Below are 22,354 nucleotides of genomic sequence, written 5' to 3' on the forward strand. Positions count from 1 at the left end.
TCCGGCATCCCTACCATCTGAACTGACTACAGGATGAGCTTTCCCACAGCCACACAGGGTCCTGGCACACGCCACGCCGAGCAGAACGCGGTGGAGTTTCTTGCCGACTGCTTTGCTGTGCAGCTCCACAAGGTGCTGGGCTCTCCCCTGTACAGACGTCACCTCAAGGAGGGCTGGCGCACACTTTGTCGCTGTCATTTCAGACTTCAGTTGTGTCGGGTAGGATAGGACAGTATTTAATAAACCAGCAAGTGCTACATGTAGTCTCTGCCCATATGCCCTGACTAGGTACCAGAAACAATGTATTTTTTAAAACCATAAAGCTTATGGTAATTACAGCCATTAGAACAACCATTTACACTTGTGACTACATGCAAAGTTTACTTAAGTAGGCCACTCTAGGAACTGTTGCCCTTAAAAAATCATGCTTTGCTCAGCAGAACAAAGGCAGTCTTACTTTGAAGCCAGTTTCATGGGGATTTGTGTTCTGTAGAACAAAATCTGAACGAGAGCCTTCAGCTGGCAACACACAAAGGTTTTCCTCTATTGCAGCTACACCGCTTTGTCTCCCAACAGAGAAACTGGGGCCAAAGACGAACAAAGCAAAAAAGGGTGTTAAAGACAAACAGGTGGATAAGACCAAAAAAAAAGGATGCAATGCAAGGATGTACTCTCAGTGCCTGAGGGATGCACTGAATGGAGAGGAATCCAAATCCAAGGTGATACTTCTCGGGCTCCAAGACCCGGATCAAGACTCAAGACCGCCGCTGACATACTTCCATTCAGATGACATAAAAAGATTGCTCACTCAGAAACAAAGTCACTTCACCTAGCCTGTGAAAAATGTTAGCTACCCTCAATGCTTTTGCTCTTCATTCCACGAAGCCATATAACAACAAACATGGCTTAATGAAATACTGGCTCTATTATATCATTAAATAAATGTATTCAGAATGCAAAATGTTCTTCCTTTGAAAGGATGTTTGATTATTAGAGGGAAATGAACAGACACTTTAGCTGTACAACAGTAACACTGGAGAAAACAACCCTCTTCCTTGACCTGATCATGAATTTTAAAAAGGAACCACACACAACACATGCCCAGACTGCCTTGAAAACCTCATGTTTCAACACCTTAACTGCAACGCTTTGCTTTCTTACACAGGTCAGCATTTCCGTGGTTACTCCTACCTAAACACGAGAAGTGAGAGCAGAATACTGAATCAAACTTTTCCCAAGAATGCTCTTGCTAATGAACTACTACATGCAAACGTCCAACAATCTTTGCAAATTACATTGAACCAGAAAGGCAGAGGTTAGCAAAACTGACTCTAGGAATTAATGTTGTTAATAATACCCTAACAAGGATCTAAAAATCATTGTGTGCACTTTGCTGCTCCATTTAAAAGAAAAAAACAAACAATGGAGAACATTTCTTCCAGGCACAGAATGCTTAGGTAGATCAGAAACTTACTTCTCTAAAGATGAACAAGCAAAAATGAGAAAACAGAAAATCAATAAATATTCTTTAAAAAGAAAGCCCTCAAGATAAAGGAATACACATAAATAAAATTTCTACCTGTTTAACCTTTTTGTTGTTATTCAGAGAATACCAAAGTGACATATTTATTTAGGTTATTTTTTTTTTCAAAGTACGATCTACAACACGTTTCAATCCTTTATTTTTTATTGGTATTAATTTTTGTTACTTTTAAAGATTTCTGTAAGAAGATATCCCTCTATCTTCTTGTTCAGTAGTCAATAACTTGGTATAAGAAATCTTTCTATTCTCAATCTGTAAATATATAGGTTGATTAGTATCATAACAAAAAGCATATACATTCTACGACAACGCAAACAACTCCCTCATCCTTTCTATGATTACCAATGAATTTAAATAGAAACGGTACTTACAAGTAATTTGGTTCTCTTTATGTAATTTACAGTAATACATAGGTAAGCATACACATACGTGTTTCTCTCCTAGTTTAAGGGCGCTAGCGTAAGAACCCTCCTGTTTCCCATTACAAGAGCATTGTTCTGCAGGTACTCAACGTTCAACTTTAGGATTAACATAAGCCAGCCTGGGTGTTCAGGACACAGAAGAGAATGGCTGCAGCAGTGCAAAAGCATTACTACCGCAACACAGCAACACCCCTTCCATTTCGTTAATTCTGAAGTTCAAACGCACACAACAACTTTAATAAAAACTAGTTCGCTGTTTAGCCACAAGTTTATTTTGCCTGCGACTGTAACAGTAAGTTCTACGTGCCTATTGTTGCTTGTGCAGGCTGAATTCTTAATATTAAAAGAGTCTGCCCACCCACATGCTCTGATGGGAACGTGAGGGCCTCACGGCCAGGTTTTACAATGCAGCTGGACCAACCTAATGGCTCACTGCCTCCAAAATAAGGGAGTCTTACTCCTTCTTCTGCTACCCTTCCTCCGCACTGGCTCAGGGACATCCGAGCTCCGATTTGGCTGAGTTTGCTGAATTGGCAGAGAAATAATTCAAAAACAGAATGGTTTCTGTCCATTTATCAAGAGAGGTCAGATGAATACTAGCACAAGGAACTACAGGACACTTCTTTCAATGCAATCCAGTCATTTAACTGCTTCAGTCATCTTGTGGGATCTCAAACGTGGTGACAGGAACACTTCAGACAAAGGGCATGGTGAGAGAAGAAGTGCTTTGGGTTTTTTTTTTTTACACATTCACTTTAAGATCATATAAGATTATTATTGATATTAGGATAAAATGAAGTAGCTTTCCTACCTTTCATTGCTATTTTATGTGTTCACTTACATCACACACTGCCAACTTACCAACAAACCATCATATAATAAAAAAAAAAATAAATTGCTTACCTACAAATCCTTTCTCTCCAACTAATTTAAGGGCAATTTTATCTGCCAAAACAGAAGAATTTCCATGCGCAATGTTAGCAAAAGGTCCAGCGTGAACAAATACTGGAGTTCCCTGAATGATAAAAAAATATGTATCAGTAATCTAATGGATAGGTAAGAAGACGAGCTCAATACTCTTGCAGACTAATCAAGATTATATATAAATCAAAAGCAGATATAATGAGTAAGCATTGTTAGATAATTCAGGGGGGTTAAGTACATCTCAGGTGCTTGAGAACTCATTCACTGACAGGCCTAGATGTCAGAACCTGCTTCATTCACAGAAAGGTCACGGACAGCAGTGCAACCTGTAGGTAACCCACACAACTTCTTGCCCAACGTTGTACTAATGTTTCATATTTCCACTGCCCTAATGCTGTGGCGTGCTATTCTGGTGTACGTACTGCAAGTGGCACCAAGTGCATCGCTGCAGAGGGCACAGAAATAGATCCCAGCTCCTGCCCTACTCCATCCCTTACGGCTCCTGTTTTCCTCATCGACTGTAAGTGCCACTCCTATGCAGGCAAAGTAGCCGGCGGAAGCAACCATTGATTGTGGTCCCTCGTCAAGGAGCTGGAGAGGGAGCAGGGGAGGGCCTGGGCTGGGGTGCAGTGGGGATGCTGGTATACAATGGGAAAAGCATTGACTGCTGCTGGCCGAGCGCCCGGGAGCCCTGGGTGCAGAGTCAAATTCCCCTACGCTAGGCGCTGTGTAAATACACAAGGAAAGTAGACTCCGTAGCCGGGAGCAATCTAAACCAGCAAAACGACAGGTAGGCAAGGAGTTGACAAAGTGACGGCACAGGGAAATTTGTTGGATAGCAAGCCAATCTCAGTTTCCCTGTTACTTTTCTCACAGGCATCACAAGGAAAGGAGAAATTAGAAAGTTAGCATCTACAGAAAGGGATTAGGTGAGACAGATTAACCGCTACCTTTTCTCCAAGTCGGAACACACAATCGGACAGCAGGATGTCACTTCAGCTGTCTTACTATAAAATACTTCAGCAAACAAAACTCTGCTGTTGTGTTAATGTTTTTGAAAATCCCCAGCTGGTTAAAGAGAAGGTAAACAGATATCTTCAGACTATCTCCAACAATGTCCTTCACACATGCTGTATTAGGAGATACTTCCAACCCTCAGACAAGCTACTGGGCAATCTTCCTCAACTTTTGACCAGAAATACCAATTGAGGAGGACAGTGTTCCACGGATCAGCTGCACGCCACATCCAACAGTCCCAAGAACCACAACTTGGAAACTATTAACCATATAATAAAAGCTGGCTGGTGTCCTCCCCTGCCCCAGCATCTTAAGAAAACAACCTACATAGACAAGAATTCTCATGTTTTTCATAAAACACCAGAACGATTGGATTACAGTAGTGAAATACTTGCTACTATAGAAAACAGATTTTCATGTTTCAGTAACACTGAATACACATCATATAAAATATATCAACAACAAGCATCTGTTCTTACTGCTTCCTCTAGAAATAATTATACCTAATTAATTGTTTTGTTCAGAGAAAAGACTAGTAACTTTTTATCCACTGGCACATCAAACTTCAGGTTTGTTCTAATAAGATAGGGGATTTTTTGTTATTTTTTTTTAATCAAGAGTGGAAAAGGAAGAATATGCATACTAATGGGCAAGGCATATTCTCCAAAAAATGGAGAATTCAGCTACAATTCAAAGACAATTCTGCCTCATACACATTAGAGAAGAAAGTGGAGCAGGTGCAGAAAAAGTAAATAAACTAGAAATCATGCCCTGTAACAAAAAGAATGATGTAGATTCTTATCATCATAACACACTCGACTTCATAATGTTTACTTAGGATTTTTTTTTCTTGTTTTCTATCTGCTAATGACCACATACTGCAATATCGATTGGGGTTTTACATATTTATGCAAAAAAATTTAATTTGAACTATGTACACCTTCAAAGCTTCTTACAGTATTTAGGCATCAACCTAATGGGAGGTGCTGTGCAAAATAAAAGATCACCCCTTTCCCAAAGAGCGTATAACTTACACAAAACAAAACGCAAACCACTTCCACCAACCTAATTTAAGTTTTACTTCCTTAAGTTTTACTTCAACCCGGTATTTACCCTTGGGGCATTCAAATAAAAGACTGCAGTTTTCAGCTACTAGATTGAAATCCACAGGATTTATTCTGATTTGTGTTTTATTACTCACTAAGTGTAATTTTACTCTTCTAAGCCCTTAATTTCTTGTGGCAAACAACTACTTGGCTGCTCTCCTTAGAGCCCAGCACACACATGGGCAGAAGCGATGCACGGAAGCACAAAGCCGGTGAGGAGGGGGCAGCCCAGCCCACGCTGTGGCAGCTATGCAGAGAGGGGCCCGAAGGGTCTCCCACGGCATTCCCTGTGCAACTGTGCTTCCAAGGGCTCATCCGCACAATGTGGATGGGAAGGAAATTGGGATGGTGGGGTCCGACATCCAGAATATCAGTAGCCAAGAGGCCCCCTGCCACTAACTCGAAATTCAAACACGCTGCTAAACCACTGGCATGGACAGCTGCTCCCCTGGAGCTGGGGAATCCACCAGAAGAAAAGGAGGAGTTATTTCAATGCTCTTTTTCACAAGGGCAATCCTGGAAGGAAAACACAGTCTAGGTACCAAAGGGAGCCAACTCCAGCAGGGTCTCAGGAGCCTCCGGCACGCCCTGGAACAGGGACAACAATGTCTTCTCGGGCCAGCCTCAGGGACTCTGTGTCAGCCCATCAGTCCCACTCTGCAGAGTGCCACTTATTTTTGTCACACTCTTAGTAAACTATATGGACAAACAAACAGCGGCACAGGGACGCATTCTGCTGACTGTTTTCAGTACAGGAAACTTTTTTATCCAAGTTTTAATAAAAGAAAATAAACCCAGAATGTCAATAAATATCTGAAGTTATCTGGTCACTAGAAGGATGTTTGTAACACTTCTTACCATCCTCCCCTCAGCTTTTCTGTGAGTGGCACTTTAAACCTAACACGAGCGGACCATCCCAGAGCAGCCATCCTGCAACGACAGAGAGTTGCCCCATAGAGCAGCTGCTCTGTTAGGCACGGTATAAATAAATGCTGAACATTAAGGGATCAGTTCATGAGGGAGCAAATCTGTCATGACAAACATGGATAAACACTACGAAATCATTCTGTACATTTCAAACAAAGTAATCTCAATTCTACAGCATTGGATATAAGTTCTACTGAAGCCTGCAGTTATTATAGGTGGAGTGCCCCACATTTCCCATTTTGCAATTTTACTGTCATTCCTGCATATGAAACACTGTCCATCACTAACGCCTTGAGATGGCATTTCTCATGACAGAGTAGCAGGGTTGTGATGGAAATCAACCCAGCAAGAAACCTCTTTGAAAAAACAGCAAATTAGAACACACACATCAATTCACATATGACAAAAAGCACTGACACAAGTTGCCAGTTCCGTTTCAAGCAGGACTGGCATTCAGTCATTTTTGATTTATGAACTCCTAAACCTCTTCTCTGGTGCCCGCAGACACCCATATAAAGCTGGTACAAATCTACCGAGTAGGTCGTTTTTCTCCCCTTTCACAAGCCCTTAGAAGCAACTCCTCAGACCTCCACAGCTTAACACAATACCCACCTACAGACTCTCGGCCAGATCACAGAGGAGTGCAGCGCTCCCTGCAATGGCTGCTTTCACCCCCTGCTACCCACAGACGCTATCACTTACAAAGTATGCTGAACGAACCGTCGGTACCAGCTGGAAGTCATCATTTCGCCATTCCCCAGTACCTAAGTGATCTGGAAGACCTGCTTTAGTGAATAGTTTCATCCCTACTTGCAGGACAGGTCCACAGCACAGTCTGAGCTGCATTTGTGTTCTCTATAACCATATTACTCTGTTCTTCCACCACCTGCATGCTGTAGGATCATTTCTGGTATTACTGTTGTCGTTGTGCTGTTGCTAAAGGTCTTTACACTTGTATGGAGAACTTGTTCTCCCTGAAAGGATTAGGATTGTGTTGCCCAATTATTATTGGTAGCCTCTTTGGAAATTTAAGAGGTCCCTCTTCTTTTGGATGCTACTTATTAGGATTATTTCAAGTGTAATTTAGGCTTCAGTTGTCCTAATTTCTGGTTTGTGAGAAGAAAGCAATTCATACACTCATCAGAAATACGTCGTTCCCTATAGCAGAAAAGACATTATTACATCCACCAGCTCAGGGTACACTGGGATTAGCTTGGCTTAACGTCTATCGTGCTGGAAGGCTCTAAACTACAAGTGGATCACTGCGCTATATTCAAGTGTGCAGGGCAAAATATCTTCTTTCTTCCTCTCCCTCTCTTTTTTGGAAAAAATGAAGCTATTAAAATTAACATCTCTTAAAGCTATACACATTAATAATTAAAAATATGAAAGGTATTTATTCACAAAATGGGAGACGACACAAGCTTGAGGCTCAAGAACAGCAACAACAGCACAGGCAGTAACAGAGCAGGCCATTGCATCTCTACAGAAGAGCAATGGCACAGTCCAAGAGGCATACATCAGCCAAAGCACAGCACTATCCTGGAAAAGAGTTAGATAAGCTGGAAATTTCCACTCTTGGATAGGTGACTCGCACTAGCCTGCAAGCCAACAGGTATTCAAAGGGTGACAAAAGTTCATCTCTGAGACCCAAATGGCAGGAGTGGAGCACAAAGCAGTCTTCCGAGCTCCTTTAGTGTGCTGTTTTAAAAATAACTTTGCAAGAAAAATTCTTGGGAGAAATATCCTTGGGTACTGTGGTCAGGGTCCTCCTAACAAGCAATAGTGTCTGATGAAAACTGGCAGATGTTTCAGCCATAGCATAGATTAGACCAGAAAAGAATACCACATAAAAGGCAGGAATTTTATTGCATAGATATGTGAATATAAAAAAATGCAGTAAAAAAATACAAGCATGCAAGTCCCAGAACCAATTGCCTATGGATCAGAAGAAACTCTTCTGACATTTATAATTGTCTTTTAGAACATTACAACAAAACTGCATTATTTTCTAACAGATATGCAAAGTGCAAACGGAGTGCTGCAGACTAAACGCTCCCGATCAAAGCCACCTTTGTCACTGATGCTTAACACACCCAGATATCCAAGTGGCGATTTAAGACACAGTTCTGGCCGTGACATTCTTGATCCTACATGACCTCCAGTTTCTGCTATTGGATGTTATACTAAATTCTGACACACGCATATATTCTTCATATAGCCACATGAAAGAACGAATGTTCTTTGCAGGAGAAAATAATTAAGATGGCTACAGTAAAATAACATAGACTTAAATTCTGTTTTTCTAATACTGCCTCAGAGTAGGAAGTTGTCCCCATCCAAACACAAAAGCAAAAAGGTATTCATCACTTCGACATGCTGTAGAAATAAGACATTTTTACCAACTGGGGATTGCACTGGTATCTTTCTACATTCTTCAACTTTTCACCATATGAGGAATTGTTCTGAAATATTCCAGCTATGTAATTTTGATGGTCAAACTTTCAATAATATATATTAATTTTTCTCCAAAGGCATTTGTTTTCAAAACGGCTTCATTATTTCCCCATTTTTCTTCCTCCCTCGCCCCATGAATGTTTCTCATCATTCAGCTCACTACTGAAAAGGCAATACTAGACTGCCCAGACACAGAGTTAGGTTGTACTAATGCTGTGTTCTTTGAGCTGTTGGAAGAAAGCTCACTGGGGTAAGTGTAAAACATTCCACTCACAGACCAGCAAAGCTCCATATAGTCCTTGAAGGCACTATGGCAAGACAGGTGGCTGGGAGCCATCTTTTGAAAACACATAAACAGGCAAAAGGACCCTCCTGTGTTTATGAACAGCGCAAACTGTAATACAGAATACAACAGCCTCAGTGAAGCATCTACTTCCCACTCAAAATGCTGGGCTACGGGAATCATCATGGGAACATCCATATAAAGGAAATACATAAAAAAGAAACTTCCCTAGGAAAGAAAGATGGGAAACAGAAGGACATCTATGACTCAGGAGCCCGACCCGCCTTCTAGTGTGCTCAGCAGCAGTTCAACAGTACACTGCAGCTTGTTTGCAACACCAGGAAAAATTATGACTAAAGCCAGAGTCTCAAAGAAAGGAAAAAACCCACCAAAAACGTGTAAGTGCAGGTAGAGTTGATTAGTTAACATACACAAATGAACATTTCCTAAAATGCCTTTATGGATTTGAGCCTAGCTTGAAAGTTAAGTGCGGTCACTGGAGGGAAGCAATGCAAGCACAATACGGAATCTGAAAGCCAGAGAAGGGCAGGCGTCATAAGCCATACTCACCTCTAATGTCTGCATTAGTGTGGGTTTAATCGCATCTTTCATCAAAACTGCCAAAGCACCTGTTACTCCCTAAAAAACAAGAGAGTCCACATTTTAAGGAAGTCAATTCTAAGGTGCAGCATTTCTGAGTCACACTTAAGCTCTACAGTTAAAACAGGGGAAAAAAAACTTACAGCTCAAAGGAGAAAAAGAAAGTGTGCTCACAAACCACAAAAGATAAGCAGCGTTACAATGTTGCGTAAAGAATTTCTTTAGATGTTACCCTGACTTCTAACATACTGTATTTACAGAGTGTGCCAGAAATAGTAACTATTTTGTTCTGACTACACTTAAAAGACAGTAGGTAAATATTCTTCTCATTTCATGGAGAGACCAGAAACAGAGTTAAGTGATCAGCATAGGGATGTTCATGGGAACAAAAGATGAAGCGGAAGCAAAGGCCACTGGGGCCTGAGAAAGCAAGAAGGCAATAACTTGCTAAAACTGCCTAAAGAAATGACAGATGTATTTCTTTCATGACAGAATCAATAGCACAAATCAATAGCTAGCAACAACCAGAAAGGGTATTTTTTGAGACTTGTACAAATATATACCTAATAGACACAGGATGAAAGCAGCCACAGAGCTCACTAGGGGTAGATAATGAGCACATCATGAGATTAAAAGTTAGAGGTGCCTTGCTGTGATGATGAGAGGACAAAAGGAGCTGAGCGAATTGCTGCATTTCAGTTGTAAAAAAAAAAAAATCATACTCCTCCCTAAAAAATTTTCTGGCTATTAAGTATAAATTCCACACTGATTGAATTTAAAATAAAAGAACATCATGACATCCCTCTATACCAAAAGTCAATGCCCATTTTAGAAAAAAAATGCTTACAGAGTGTGCATATAGTCTGATAGTGATGTGCAGAGTGCTATCTAGAAACCACAAGCATATATTCCAATTTATTCCTAAATTACTAAGATCTTGAAAAGATGTGTTTTGTTTTGAAAGAACTAGATCATGGATAGAAAAAAATGCAGTAGTGTTATAAGGAGTAGCTCATAGGCTTGCCAGAGAGCACAAAAAATTAATTTAATACATGATTGTATTGAAAAGAAACATTAAAACCAAATAAAAATACTAGCTGCTGTACGCTGTTTAAAATGGAGGTTGAAAAACATGGATACATTATCTGAGTAGCCTATTAAGAGCTGAACAATAATGTTCAAATAAAGAGCAGCAATGAAAATAGCGCCTGTATAATTCTCAATGCAGCTTCTGCCAACTAACTCAAAATTTGAACAATAAAACTCTGTGTGAAAATTCTAATGACATAAGAGACATAAAAGTACATAGTGATTATATAAGTATGGTATTTTATACAAACTCAAGTTTTCCCCTTCTAAGCATCACATCTGAACATAGACTTCAGAGGAAAATGAAGCAGAACATTCGGCCTCGGATAAAAATTAAATGAAACCAAAACAGTAAAACTGGTTTCTACTAAAGCATAGTGAGTGTTCCCTTGGAGGAGAGTCAAGGGAAGGAGAGAGGAGGGAAAGATGTTTCTTTGTCATCAGCATTGTGTAAACTCCCACTATCTACAGATCCCAATAGACCCACAAAGAAGTAATATGAGAGACTAGTAGCAAACCAATATAGTTTTCCCTCTTCTGAACTAGCAAAAACTAGATTTCTGTTTCTTAATATGTTAGTTTCAGAAGACAGGATCAAAAGGCAAGGAAACCCCAGCACGGCAGCTCTCTGTCCGCATGGGTGAGGCTCCATCACTCCCATAGAAGCAGCCTGGTGCCATGCTGTACATAGACCCAACTACTCTCATTGGAATCCAAAGCTGACAGCCTAAACACAAGGAAAAGGAAAAATATGTTAAAAAGAGAAATGAAATTATTGTTACTTTTCACTCCCACAGGCTCCTTCACAGCTACAGATTGTTTTAATTGGTAAGAATATAAACTATTCATTTTAGATAAAGAACTTAAAAATGCAGAACAAATCTCAACAGTGTTTCATAATGGTTCAATCCAGGGAGGTGGTGGAGTCACCATCCCTGGAGGTGTTCAAAAAACGTTTAGATGTGGCCCTTCAAGACATTGTTTACTGGGCATGGTGGCATCAGGTATACGGTTGGACTTGATGATCTCTGAGGTCTCTTCCGACCATAATGATTCTATGATTCTATGATTTAACCAGTATCCCATAAAATTTTCTGCTGCTAAAATAAAATGTAACTTCAATATTTTATCCATGAATGAATTTTCCTTTTAGGATCATGTGAAAATAACTGCCACTGCTATTGCCTTTGATTTCTTGTATTTTAGTAATTTGTAAAAGTCTTTCTAAAGTGGGCATATTTCTTAGGATATTACATTTTAAATCTGTTCAATACAACAATTTGTTTTATAAAACAGATTTGATTCACTTCCAAATCTGAAGCACTTACAAAAAAAAATAGTAAATACAGTAATCCCAGCTCTAACAATTTAAAATGAAATGGAAAAAATTTCAGTACTAGCAATTTCTCCATTAAAAGCCAGTTTTTAATCCTACTAATTTATCAAAACAAATGTGTTCTTTTTCCTGTTGATCACAGTGCAGAATCTTAATTCATTAAAAAAATTACAGTGCGTAATATCCTTATTGAATAGATCTATAAGCCTGTTGTTTTCCTATGGTGTGATCAATTCAGTAGCCAGTTGAGACAGAATTTCTCAGACTAGAAGCGCCGTTCTTCCCCCTTGCTCCCCCAGCTGAAGGAAATGATGCTTACCACTACCTGCTGGCAACACAAAACTAGAACAGCTAGTGAAGTCTCACGGAAAGCAGCACCATGTACACACAGGTAACAGAAATAGCTGAAGGAAAAGGTTAGTTAATGTCACATTTTCTCTCCGTGTATCAGTTTTTTCTGTCATCATATAGCATAAGCTATTTATCATGATGCTAAAAGAGAAACAGCTGCTGATAATTTTCAGTGCATGAACACTGAGATGGTTTACAATCTTACCACATAAACAGCAACTGTAATATCTATTCAACCCTCTGGAGAAAAAAAGTCGAATGGGAAACTTTCCATCAGATTTTCCAACTGGTCAACGGCAAGGTTAACTACCTGAGCAGCCACGGATTGGCCCCAACGCTTTTCTTGGGAAAACTCTAAGGACTGTCAAGTGTTCACTCACGCCAGCTGCAGCCATCCGATTAGGGGCTTCTGTTCTCCACTTCATGCTGGACAAGTCCACCAGCTCGCTCACAGTAAGCATGCAAACAGCTATTTCCTGACCCAAGCCATGTTGACTGGAAAGAAGGCTTTGGGGGAAAAGTAAAAGATAAAATCCAGACACTTTTCCCCCCTTGCCCCTCCAAGATAATAAAGGCTCAAATCCTGCCTCCTTTGCTTTCTGATAGTTCTTTACCAATCTGATAAAAATAGTGAAGCAAAACCCCCATATACTTCCTATGCATTTTAAACTTTCGGGAAACTTCATCCGTATTAGATATGCATTCTGGACACAACTACTCATTCTATCTGAAGCTGAAAGCAAAGAAAATAAGATGCAAAGACTCCAGTTACCACACATCATGTCTATTTGCCTTCCATGGTTCTTCAACAGGTTTGGTGTCTACAACAGTCCTTAAAAGCTAAACAGACAATAAAGTTTTCATATCTATCTGACATGACTCTGTCAGAATAAAGTTTTCATTCCTTCATATCCCAAATCCTCCAAGCAGCTAGTAAACAATTCTCACAGCTCACTCAAAGTCCTGGATCTGATTCTCAAAGCTATTTAAGGAATCAGGTTCCCATTTGCAATTCAGAGAAGGTAGATAAATTTTTTATAAAAGAATTAGAGGCTTAGACACTTACACACCAATTAAGCCTGTGAGAGCCCAAGGATCATCAGCTTTCCACTAACTCACTGCCAGAAGAAAGAAGTAGGACTCTGAATCAAATGTATACAGACACCCAGCTCTCCTGGGTTCCCTCCTGGAACCGATCCCAAGTACTTCTGAAAATAATACCCCTTCCATCTACCCACCAGCCATCGGGGCAGGTATGCTCCCCAGGACAGAAAAGATCATAGAGCACGAAATAAATTACACATGTGACATAGGAAAGGCAAACTTAGATGAAAAACCAAAACACTTTCAAAGCAACTTCCAGTGGAGCAGTCTCTGAGGTCTACCAAGAGTGGAAATGAAAGCCAGCATTAGATGACAAGGAAGGTGATTGAAAGTAACTACTGTGAAATGAATAAGGGTTACACAGACTGAAAGGCAGAGAAAAATCCTTTTCTTTATAAGAAAAACAATGAAGTACTCGTAAGTTCCCTTCATTTGAAACTGTAGTCTCTAACAAAACCATAATATTTTTCTGCAATACCAGTTCTGTAAAAAACTAAACTCTAATCCGTAAGCTGAGAAGAACTGCAACTACTTTTGTTTAAAGTGAAGTATGTACACAATGTTTCTGATGAACCAGAGAACAAAATATATTCAGCTGGCAGATCATTTATAAAAGTAAATATGAAGCTATTTTTTTTGGTCCTGGAATTATTGAAATCTAACAGTATGGCACTGAAAGGAAGCTGTGGAGAAGTCTTATTTAAAAAAACAGTGACATATTTATTTAATATTTTTCATAGCTGCTGAAATACTGATCCAGCGCATACATACCCATTTAGCTTCACATAAAAATACGGCATGTGTCCATCAGAATTCTACTACCCTGTAAAAGCCAAAAAGCAATTAAGTCTTCAAAATACTGTGCAATGAGCACCACATTTTGGCAAAGACTTCTGTATGTTCCATTACAAAGGACAGATATTTAATCCATTACTCTTGTGGAAGGAGTCTTCTCAATTCATGAAATATTCAATTTATCTTTTTTCTATTACTCCTAGCCTGCCTCTGCATCTGGTTTATATCTGCCAATGTGTATTTTAGGTTTTACTATTGTATTATTATAAAGACATTGCATATAAAGTCAAAATTAAGAGCAATTGTGTTTTTGTGAAGTATATTGTGTGTACATCTGGAAACAAATCACAGAGAAGGGTTTAGTGGTTGTGGTTCACATAGATTCCAATGAACTAAAGACTACCGTCAAACATCTAAACTTCCATAAATTCAATCTGGGTAGGTTATATGAAACATGAACCCCAGAATTACCTGGTGACAGGTAGGACTGACCACCATCCATTATTCAGGTTGTGCAGTACTTCCCATGATAAAGCTGCCCCTAAAATTTGTTAAAACTATATGCAATTGCAGTTCTTTGGGCTAAAATGTTCCACGTCAAGCGGTTGTGATCAGTTCAAGATTTTAAACTTGATTTTGTTTTATGAAAATTTAAGTCAAAATGATTGAACTGTTCTTGGACAGAGCGCATTCAAAAACCTTGTATATTGTTTTTCCTACGTTCAGTTGTCTTGAGATCTTTCCCTTCTGAGCTATAAAGCTTTACCTCCTTTCTGACCTTGACTTGAAAGAAGGATGAAAATTCAAGAGGAGAATGGTTTCACATTAAACCTCTCACCACACCTGAAAATCTGCTCCAGATATAAACTCTGGGAAAACGAAAATTACAGTTCACAGACACTCATTAGTCAACACTTATCCTTGCCCCATCCTGCCCAGAAAGCTTTAGCCACAATGTGCGGTATGCTTACAGCCGAGGGTGTTACAACTGCACCTACAGCCCGCACCAGGCTGGACCAGCTCTGGGTCTGGACACCCGGACCACAAGCAAAGATCTCTTCTCCTGGAACCTATAGGAATTCTTTTTGAACACATACAAGGATGAGATACAACCTGCACAGTCCAAATGAACAGGAGTCAAAAGCTGGGCTTGCAGAAGAATGGTAACAACACAGGCAGCACAAGCAGCAGGGGAAGAGTAGATACTGCATTTACAGTCTAGAAACAGTGGGTTTAGCTGCAAGCTGTTCAAACAGACTGACCACCTGTGGACATTTCTTAAATCCCAACACCACGGTACATGAATTCTTCACCATATTAATAATTCTGCAGAAATGAACAATTGTTCCTGTTTTCAGAAGAGAAATCAGCACACACAAGGATCAAACTCAAAAGTATTCATCAATTTTGGATGCTCAACCTGAGGCAACATAAAATAATTTCTCCTGGTTCAAAGTTGTTGATGGGGTTTCACTCCTTCCATAGACCTCAACTGTTTAGCTCCAGATTGAGGAATGCATAACTCCTTGTGTACTGTAAGAATCTGTTTGTATGGACACAGCATCACACAGCAGCTTTGTGAAAAACACAGGAGTAGAATTCAGCTCTCCAAAAAGGGACTTTTCTGCCTTAACCATGAAATCACCTTCCTATTCTGCCCATAGTTCTCATCCTCATTTGTAACACACTCCACAACAAAGGAGGTAGGAGTTTCTGCACTTTGCAGTCATGACATGCACTCAAGTCCTCCCTGTGCATGGTATGGAGAACCTACAGAAGAAAAAGAATGCAGCAGCATAGCTGCAGATGGTCATAATATATATCCTTGACACGGTGATGAATTTTCTTTTTTCTGGGCAGCTCTTCTATTGTATAATATAGAACACTGCTTTAAAGAACTAGAAACATATGTTCAGTGCAAGTGACACTGTCAAATGATTGAGACACTAAGCATAGGAAGTTTGTTTAAAAAAAGACCAAAGAAAACCAACTTGGTAACAGACACTTTGCTGAGCACTACTTTCATTTTAGGGACATAGTGGAAAAATTTTAAAGTTCTTTGTGCGCTGTTTATAATTTCAGCCCTAACATTGTATTTCCACAGAGCAACTATAGATGAAGCAGACTACAGAAAAGGAACTGCTTCCGTTCATCAAGTTGATTAGCATTGTGTGGTTGAAGACAGGTTAAATATTTTGCAATATTAACACATTAAAGTACCTTCATACAAAAGTAGCATCAAGATTAAAATAATGTATTTCAAATGTAGTTTTAATTCTGACATTGAATTATTTTAAAGTTTTTGCATATGCATTATAATGTAACTCACTCCCCACTCCCCACCATTTCGCCGAGATAAAGTTATGCAGTTGAAAAGGAAAATCAAAACTTCAACAGCTAGAATATTAAATGCAGTTCCTCCTGTCTCCTGCATAATTGGGAGTAGTTGATTTGCTTCGAATTTTAATGATGACTGTACTTAGAAATTTTGCTATCCTTATCTTAATTTCAGTCTTAAATCTAGGCAAGCTAGATACTACGTTTTCACTTCCTTATTAAACTGGAATCCATTAAGGCTGTGAAGGTATTCCTGACTTGTGGGTTTGCTATCTTTGCTGACAAGGCAGGATACTGGTTCCTTTGCTCACTCTAAAAACGCAGTAAGTTTGTGCAGAGGTCCACATAAAAGGGACAAACAGGAAAAAACACACATAGTCTGTGTGATACAGGCAGTCATTGCCATCAGGGTGGCGTGAAAGCGTGGCTCCAAGACCTATCACAGTTGCTATAAGGACATATTTAGACAATAAAAAAAAGCATAAAAGCAAAGCATTATTATATTTATTGTATTTAGGATGTGCTGTCAATCTGCAAGATATGAACTTAATTTGGCAATTAGGTTTCAGAATTCAAGCAATGTAATGTTGCAGTAAACTAGTGCCAATCACAGTGAGCCTACTCCTGGCATACAGCCGATTGCAAGGGTTCACTGGCAGTTTCTGGCCGCACCAGAACCTGCCAAACACAAACACATATGAGCTTCCAATCACTGTCTACTGACTCACAGCCTGGCTGTAACGGCCAGAATTCGATACAAAAGAAGAATGTCTTGACTTCTTTCAGAAGCTGAAGTAGGGAATGAGGAAACAGCAACTAACTAATGAAGGCAAGGAAGAAAAAGCCTTAATGATGTGAGGAGGTAACCTTGTCCCAAGCACTATCAGCAACCTGTGAATTAAGAATAACTTGCTTCCATTCTGATTTAGTGGTACAAGTGTTCACATGATAACTATCATTGTAACATCCAAGCACACTTTACAGTACAGTAGCAAACATTACCAGCTCTCTCAAATAGGAGCCCACACTCTGCCTTCCTCCAGCACCAAATGTGTTTGCCTTAAGAACAGCAGAAAACTATCCAAGCAGGCTATGGAGATCAGAGACTTCCTGAACCAGATGCTACCAGAGAGTTGGAGAAATGCGTTCTACATCTTGTTCTCATTGCGAGCAAATTTTGGCCCAGAAGATCTTTCTTCGATATCTGACTGTGCTGTTCAAAGCAAAATCCTTGGCATGCACCTGACTTTTTAATGCTTCAAGAGGCAAAACAGATGCATCAGAGGTTATTCACAGGTCTACAGCACTGTACATACCAAATCCTCTGCTGTTACGGGTTTTCCTTTCTTGTCATTAGCCACCACCATTTTCCCCAGTCTCTCCTTCATATCTTGAAGGCTGGTGCTAAGTGCCAGGATGGCCATAATTTCACTGGCCACAGCAATATCAAACTGAGCCTGTAAAATAGAGACGAGAATCACGAATCGAATCAAATCAAAGTCAGGTCAAATACACATAGGAAATCATCAGAAATAGACTCAGGAAAGACAGATTTCACACTGAAATTCAAACAAGTTCTAAATTGTAACCTACAGCTTTTGAAATTACTCAGGCTAGAGTAACTTCAAACACTTTGTTTATATTTCCTCATTAATGTTCTCTGTTACACTTCATTTACTGGGGGACCAGTCTTGCAGAGTGCTTAAGCCCCTTGGCTCACATTTTCCTTAGCAGAAGCTCTCTGAAGGACCAAGAATTTTTTTCTGTGGCGAAAAAGAAAAATCACCAGATGTGTTTTGAGCTGTACTGGCATGAGCACAGTATTGTGGTTTTGTTGTGTGGTGTTTTTTTTTTTTTAATTCCCCCTGTAACGTTCTCCAAAAGTTTTTTTATTCTGGTTTCAAAAACATTCTTGTTACATTTGATCATTCTTTTCCTACGTAAACTCAAAATTTAGAGTCTATGCTGCTAGCTTTTGTGCTTGATCTATGATAATGTAAAATATATCTTCATCCTCTCTTTTTTTTTTTTAAATGAACAAATATGTAAGTCAAAAAAAACCCCAAGAACTATATATGGCAACAGTTCTATTGCTCTTATAGAAATACATTCATACTGTGCACTATTTCAGCACAAGCGGTGGTCCTTACTTTTCTTTAAGAGCTTGCGGTAAAGACGAGCAGTACTTGTGCTGATTTACTATTAGTAAAGCCCAGGTCACATTCAGTCAGAACATAAGGAGAGAAGAAAGGCAAAGTGACTAACGTACTATGTGGTAGGAATGTAATGTTGGGGGTGAACAAGAACTGCAGCTTCTTTAGTAATCTTTCCTTCTCCGGCAATTAAAGTCTATAGAAAAATCTAGTACTTGATATCCTACTGCTACCTATGTAAAAAAAGTCCCAGGACTGTTTCTATCTCAGACCTCTACCAGATGTATCCCATACTGACCAATACCAGAAGAACTTCTTCAAATCGAGAGCTTTGCCTGTTTTTAAGCAGCATTTATATAGAGAATCGTTCAACATACACCTTACCACCCCTATCCATTTGCAGAGTACTTTAACAGTTTCTGCCCTTTTTTAACCTATGTTCCCACTTTTAGATTCTGTCTTGACAGCTACAGCCCAGAGCAGCCCTATTCTGCCTGACCTCTGTGTACCTGTGTGTTTAGTCAAAACTTCTGAAGATACCCAAGCACTTTTCTGCATTGGGCCCAGGCAGGGAGAGTTACATACCACAGAAAACAGAAAAGAATCCTGTAATTGGCATTTTCAGCATAGCGATTCCAATGAAATGCTGAAGTTACAAAGCAGATTTTCTGTATTCCCTGGAAGCAGTTCTATATGTAACAGAATAGCTGGCTACACAATAAACATTGTTAGCATTGCAATGACATGGATGCGACTGTCTTTTCTGAAGTTAAGAATGTCCCCAGTAAGTCACTGCAGCATATGTAAGACAGGAAATAAATCTGAGAAATCTATGCCCAACCTGTATACTGGAACGTTATCTAACTTTATCAGAATGTTTATCAGGAGACCAAAAAAAAAAAAAAGGTTTTGTTATCATTGTTTCTATACAAACCCTAAAGGACAGGAGAAACAATCCCAGGTAGATGCTCAAAGAGCGACACAATATTTAATGAAAAAACAGGCACAAAAGACTGATAACCTTGATGCACCTATGAAGTGCTGACGGAAGCCTTGGCTGTACAGTCAGCTCTGTATTGATGCAAGGATCCACCCACATGGATTCAATTGCAGGACCAAGGGCATCAGTCATGTAATACTGTTTAGAAACCACGGCATCCCTGTTCATTAAAATGCAGACTTTTGTGCCTGCTGTGCTCTGCCATTTTACACAGGTGTCATTGATTTTAAGACTGCTAGGACATCACTCCAAATATTTATAAAATGCATCTGCTAACTATGAAGTCCTGCTTTCTCTGGATCTCCGGCTAGGCTCTGAAACAAGTTCTCCTAACTGTTAGCTCTTTCTCTTGAGTCACTAAGTCCACGTTAAAATATTAATGGATATGCATCAGCCCAACATATCAAAATTGAAATCATCAAGGTAATTTTAGCCTTGTAAGAGTACAGAAGCAGTATTTGACAGCCATATCTCAACTAGTAATTTATAATAAAACAACCCACATTTAACTCAGCAGTGTAATTACAGTAGTAAAATGCTGTACAATAAGGCTAGCAGAACCTACCTCAAAGTTAATAATCACATTGAGTCATTGAAACAAATCTAAACATAGGAAAACATCTCAAGTGTTGAAGAAACTTGTACCAACTATAATATTTTGTAGTCCTAGCCCATTATCAGAGATAAGTATTAGCTAATATTGAGTTTTCTGTAAATTATAGACAGAAAAGTCTCTACCCTGTGTATTCAAAACCAAAACAAGTGAGCGTTTCTAGTGGAAGGTGTCCCTGCCCGTGGCAGGGGGTTGGAACTAGATGATCTTTAAGGTTCCTTCCAACCCAAACCATTCTATGATTCTATGATTTCTCTTTTAAGTTCTTTTCGCTAATTTGACTGTTTTAACTGCTGAATTGAGCAAATACATCAGCGCTATTTTTTAGTCTCTTTATTTAGGCACAAAGCCTAGAAGAGGTCTGAAATGCTAAAGACAAGAATTCCAAAATGAATAAAAGCCTTATCTCTACCGCAATAGCTATTCACCTCCAAATAGTCAGAACCTCATGAATTTCACGATCCAGACTGTTAGATTACAATATCTTCATGAAATTAGGAGCAACTCCACATCATGACAAGCAGTTTGTTCCACCTGGCATTACTGTTCCACACTGCACTGTTTCAGAAATGGATTTACCCACATGACACCAAAACACTTGTTCAGATAGTGTTGGAAAAGTCTGGCTTTCTGTTTGTCAGCAAGTTCTTTAATAAACTTCCAGAAGCTCTCATATAGTAATTTGAGTTAGGTTTTCACACTGCTGAAAAGTACACATATACTCATTTTCTGAGCTATCCCTTCAAGCCCACGTATTAAAATTAAGCACATGCTCAAAGTTCTTACGGTTTAGATCCCAAAGCTGAGATGCATGATAGGGAAATGAAAACTCCGAATAAAAAGGTCATTTCCAGCCCTCACCAATGGGACCAACAACACATGACCCACCTCTCCCCCCAATTTTTTAACATTAAATTTAAATGCAATTTAAATTACACAAGTATTACATAAATAGTTTGAGGGACTTAAAAAGGTATGAAAAATCATACAAATTAATCTTATGAGGGCATAAGTGCACCTTTTATACTCATAGGACGACAGTGTTGAACCCCTAACGTGCAATTTTTTCAAGTGCTTTCAACACATTGTGCAATTTGCATTCGTTTCTGTTTCTGAAACTTCAGTTACTCATTAACACAATCAGTTTCACTGCAAGGATACTATACAACAGCAACAGATGTTCGCATTGCAATTCAAAGAAATACACTGAAAGAACTGCACAAACATCTCTCAGCCTCTAAAGCAAAGTCTGTCCAGAATGTGATATATTAACTGCCTTTACGTACCTGACGGACAAATCCTTTCTCTGTATTTGCCTGCCCAACTGTTATTTTGCGCAGGAATCTGTCATTTGTGTCCACCACTGAAATAAGGGAATAGCAAAAGCAAAACATGTTAACAAGGACTCAGGGATCTGAGTTTTTCCAGGTGTACCTGTAAGATTCAGCTGCTTGAACAGCGTAACCAGTCAGCCATGCTCCTGCACGTTAGCATTAGCACTGACTCCGCTTCCCCCTTCTAGCTGATACCATTAGACAACAGGTTGAAATAACTGAAATACAATTTCTCTGAACGTTAGCTGAAGCTAACAGATTCTTAATATTCTAACATACAAATCAATATGTCACCTACATAAGAAAAATCTGTCTTAGTAGATACAATGCACCTCAGACCTACTTCAAATCGTCATTGATTTGTTAAGAATTGATTTGAAGACTGCATGATGTAGGCTAAACTTGGTCTGTTTCTCTTTTAAAGGATGATTATCTTGTCAGATTGGTTCTTCCAGACAAGTCACTCTCATGCACATCAGAGTAACTAACTCCACATTCAGCTGCAGAGCATTCAAAGGAAGTTTTTTTTCAACTGCCAAGATGAACCATCTGCTATTTAACACAACTTCAATTTCAAACAATTGTATTTCTAACCTGGAAACACTTTCAGCATTGCAAGGGCATGTCCAAACCATCCTGTGGAATTGCTAACTTCACTAACAGTCATCGCAAGCCAAGTTCTCCAGTTCTACACTGACAACACTCAACTTCAAATGTGCCTTTGTAGGAACCAAAAGGAAGGACTAAGAATAATTGAAGAGCTCTCTCATCTGCTGAGAACTGACCGGGATGTTTCTGTTTGTTAGAAAATGAGACTGAACTCCGAGACTTCTACTTCCCAGGAATGGCAAAAACAGGCTCCCTCTTTCTTACAGGCTCCTTAGCCCTACAAACGTTTCAACTTGCACCAACCCTAAAAGAAAGGGTGGAAGGTACTCTTGATCAGTTCAGCCTGTAGCTTGG

At 39.4% G+C, this 22,354-nt stretch overlaps 1 protein-coding gene across 1 annotated transcript in view; it reads right to left on the bottom strand.

Annotated features, from left to right (window-relative positions):
- Nucleotides 1-2,868: 2,868 nt before the first annotated feature.
- Nucleotides 2,869-22,354, bottom strand: part of LOC104160180 (monofunctional C1-tetrahydrofolate synthase, mitochondrial-like) — a gene marked incomplete at its 3' end in the record, with an annotated part of 48,789 nt that continues 29,303 nt past the window's right edge. Inside the window, exons 12-15 of the mRNA XM_009698250.1 lie at nt 21,344-21,420; nt 17,608-17,748; nt 9,250-9,318; nt 2,869-2,980 (exon numbers count right to left, since the gene is read on the bottom strand). Coding sequence (XP_009696552.1) covers nt 2,869-2,980; nt 9,250-9,318; nt 17,608-17,748; nt 21,344-21,420 — 399 coding nt within the window. The remainder of the gene's footprint in view (nt 2,981-9,249; nt 9,319-17,607; nt 17,749-21,343; nt 21,421-22,354) is intronic.

This window comes from Cariama cristata, unplaced genomic scaffold (assembly GCF_000690535.1).
Source record: "Cariama cristata isolate BGI_N322 unplaced genomic scaffold, ASM69053v1 scaffold16784, whole genome shotgun sequence".
Lineage (NCBI taxonomy): Eukaryota > Metazoa > Chordata > Aves > Cariamiformes > Cariamidae > Cariama > Cariama cristata.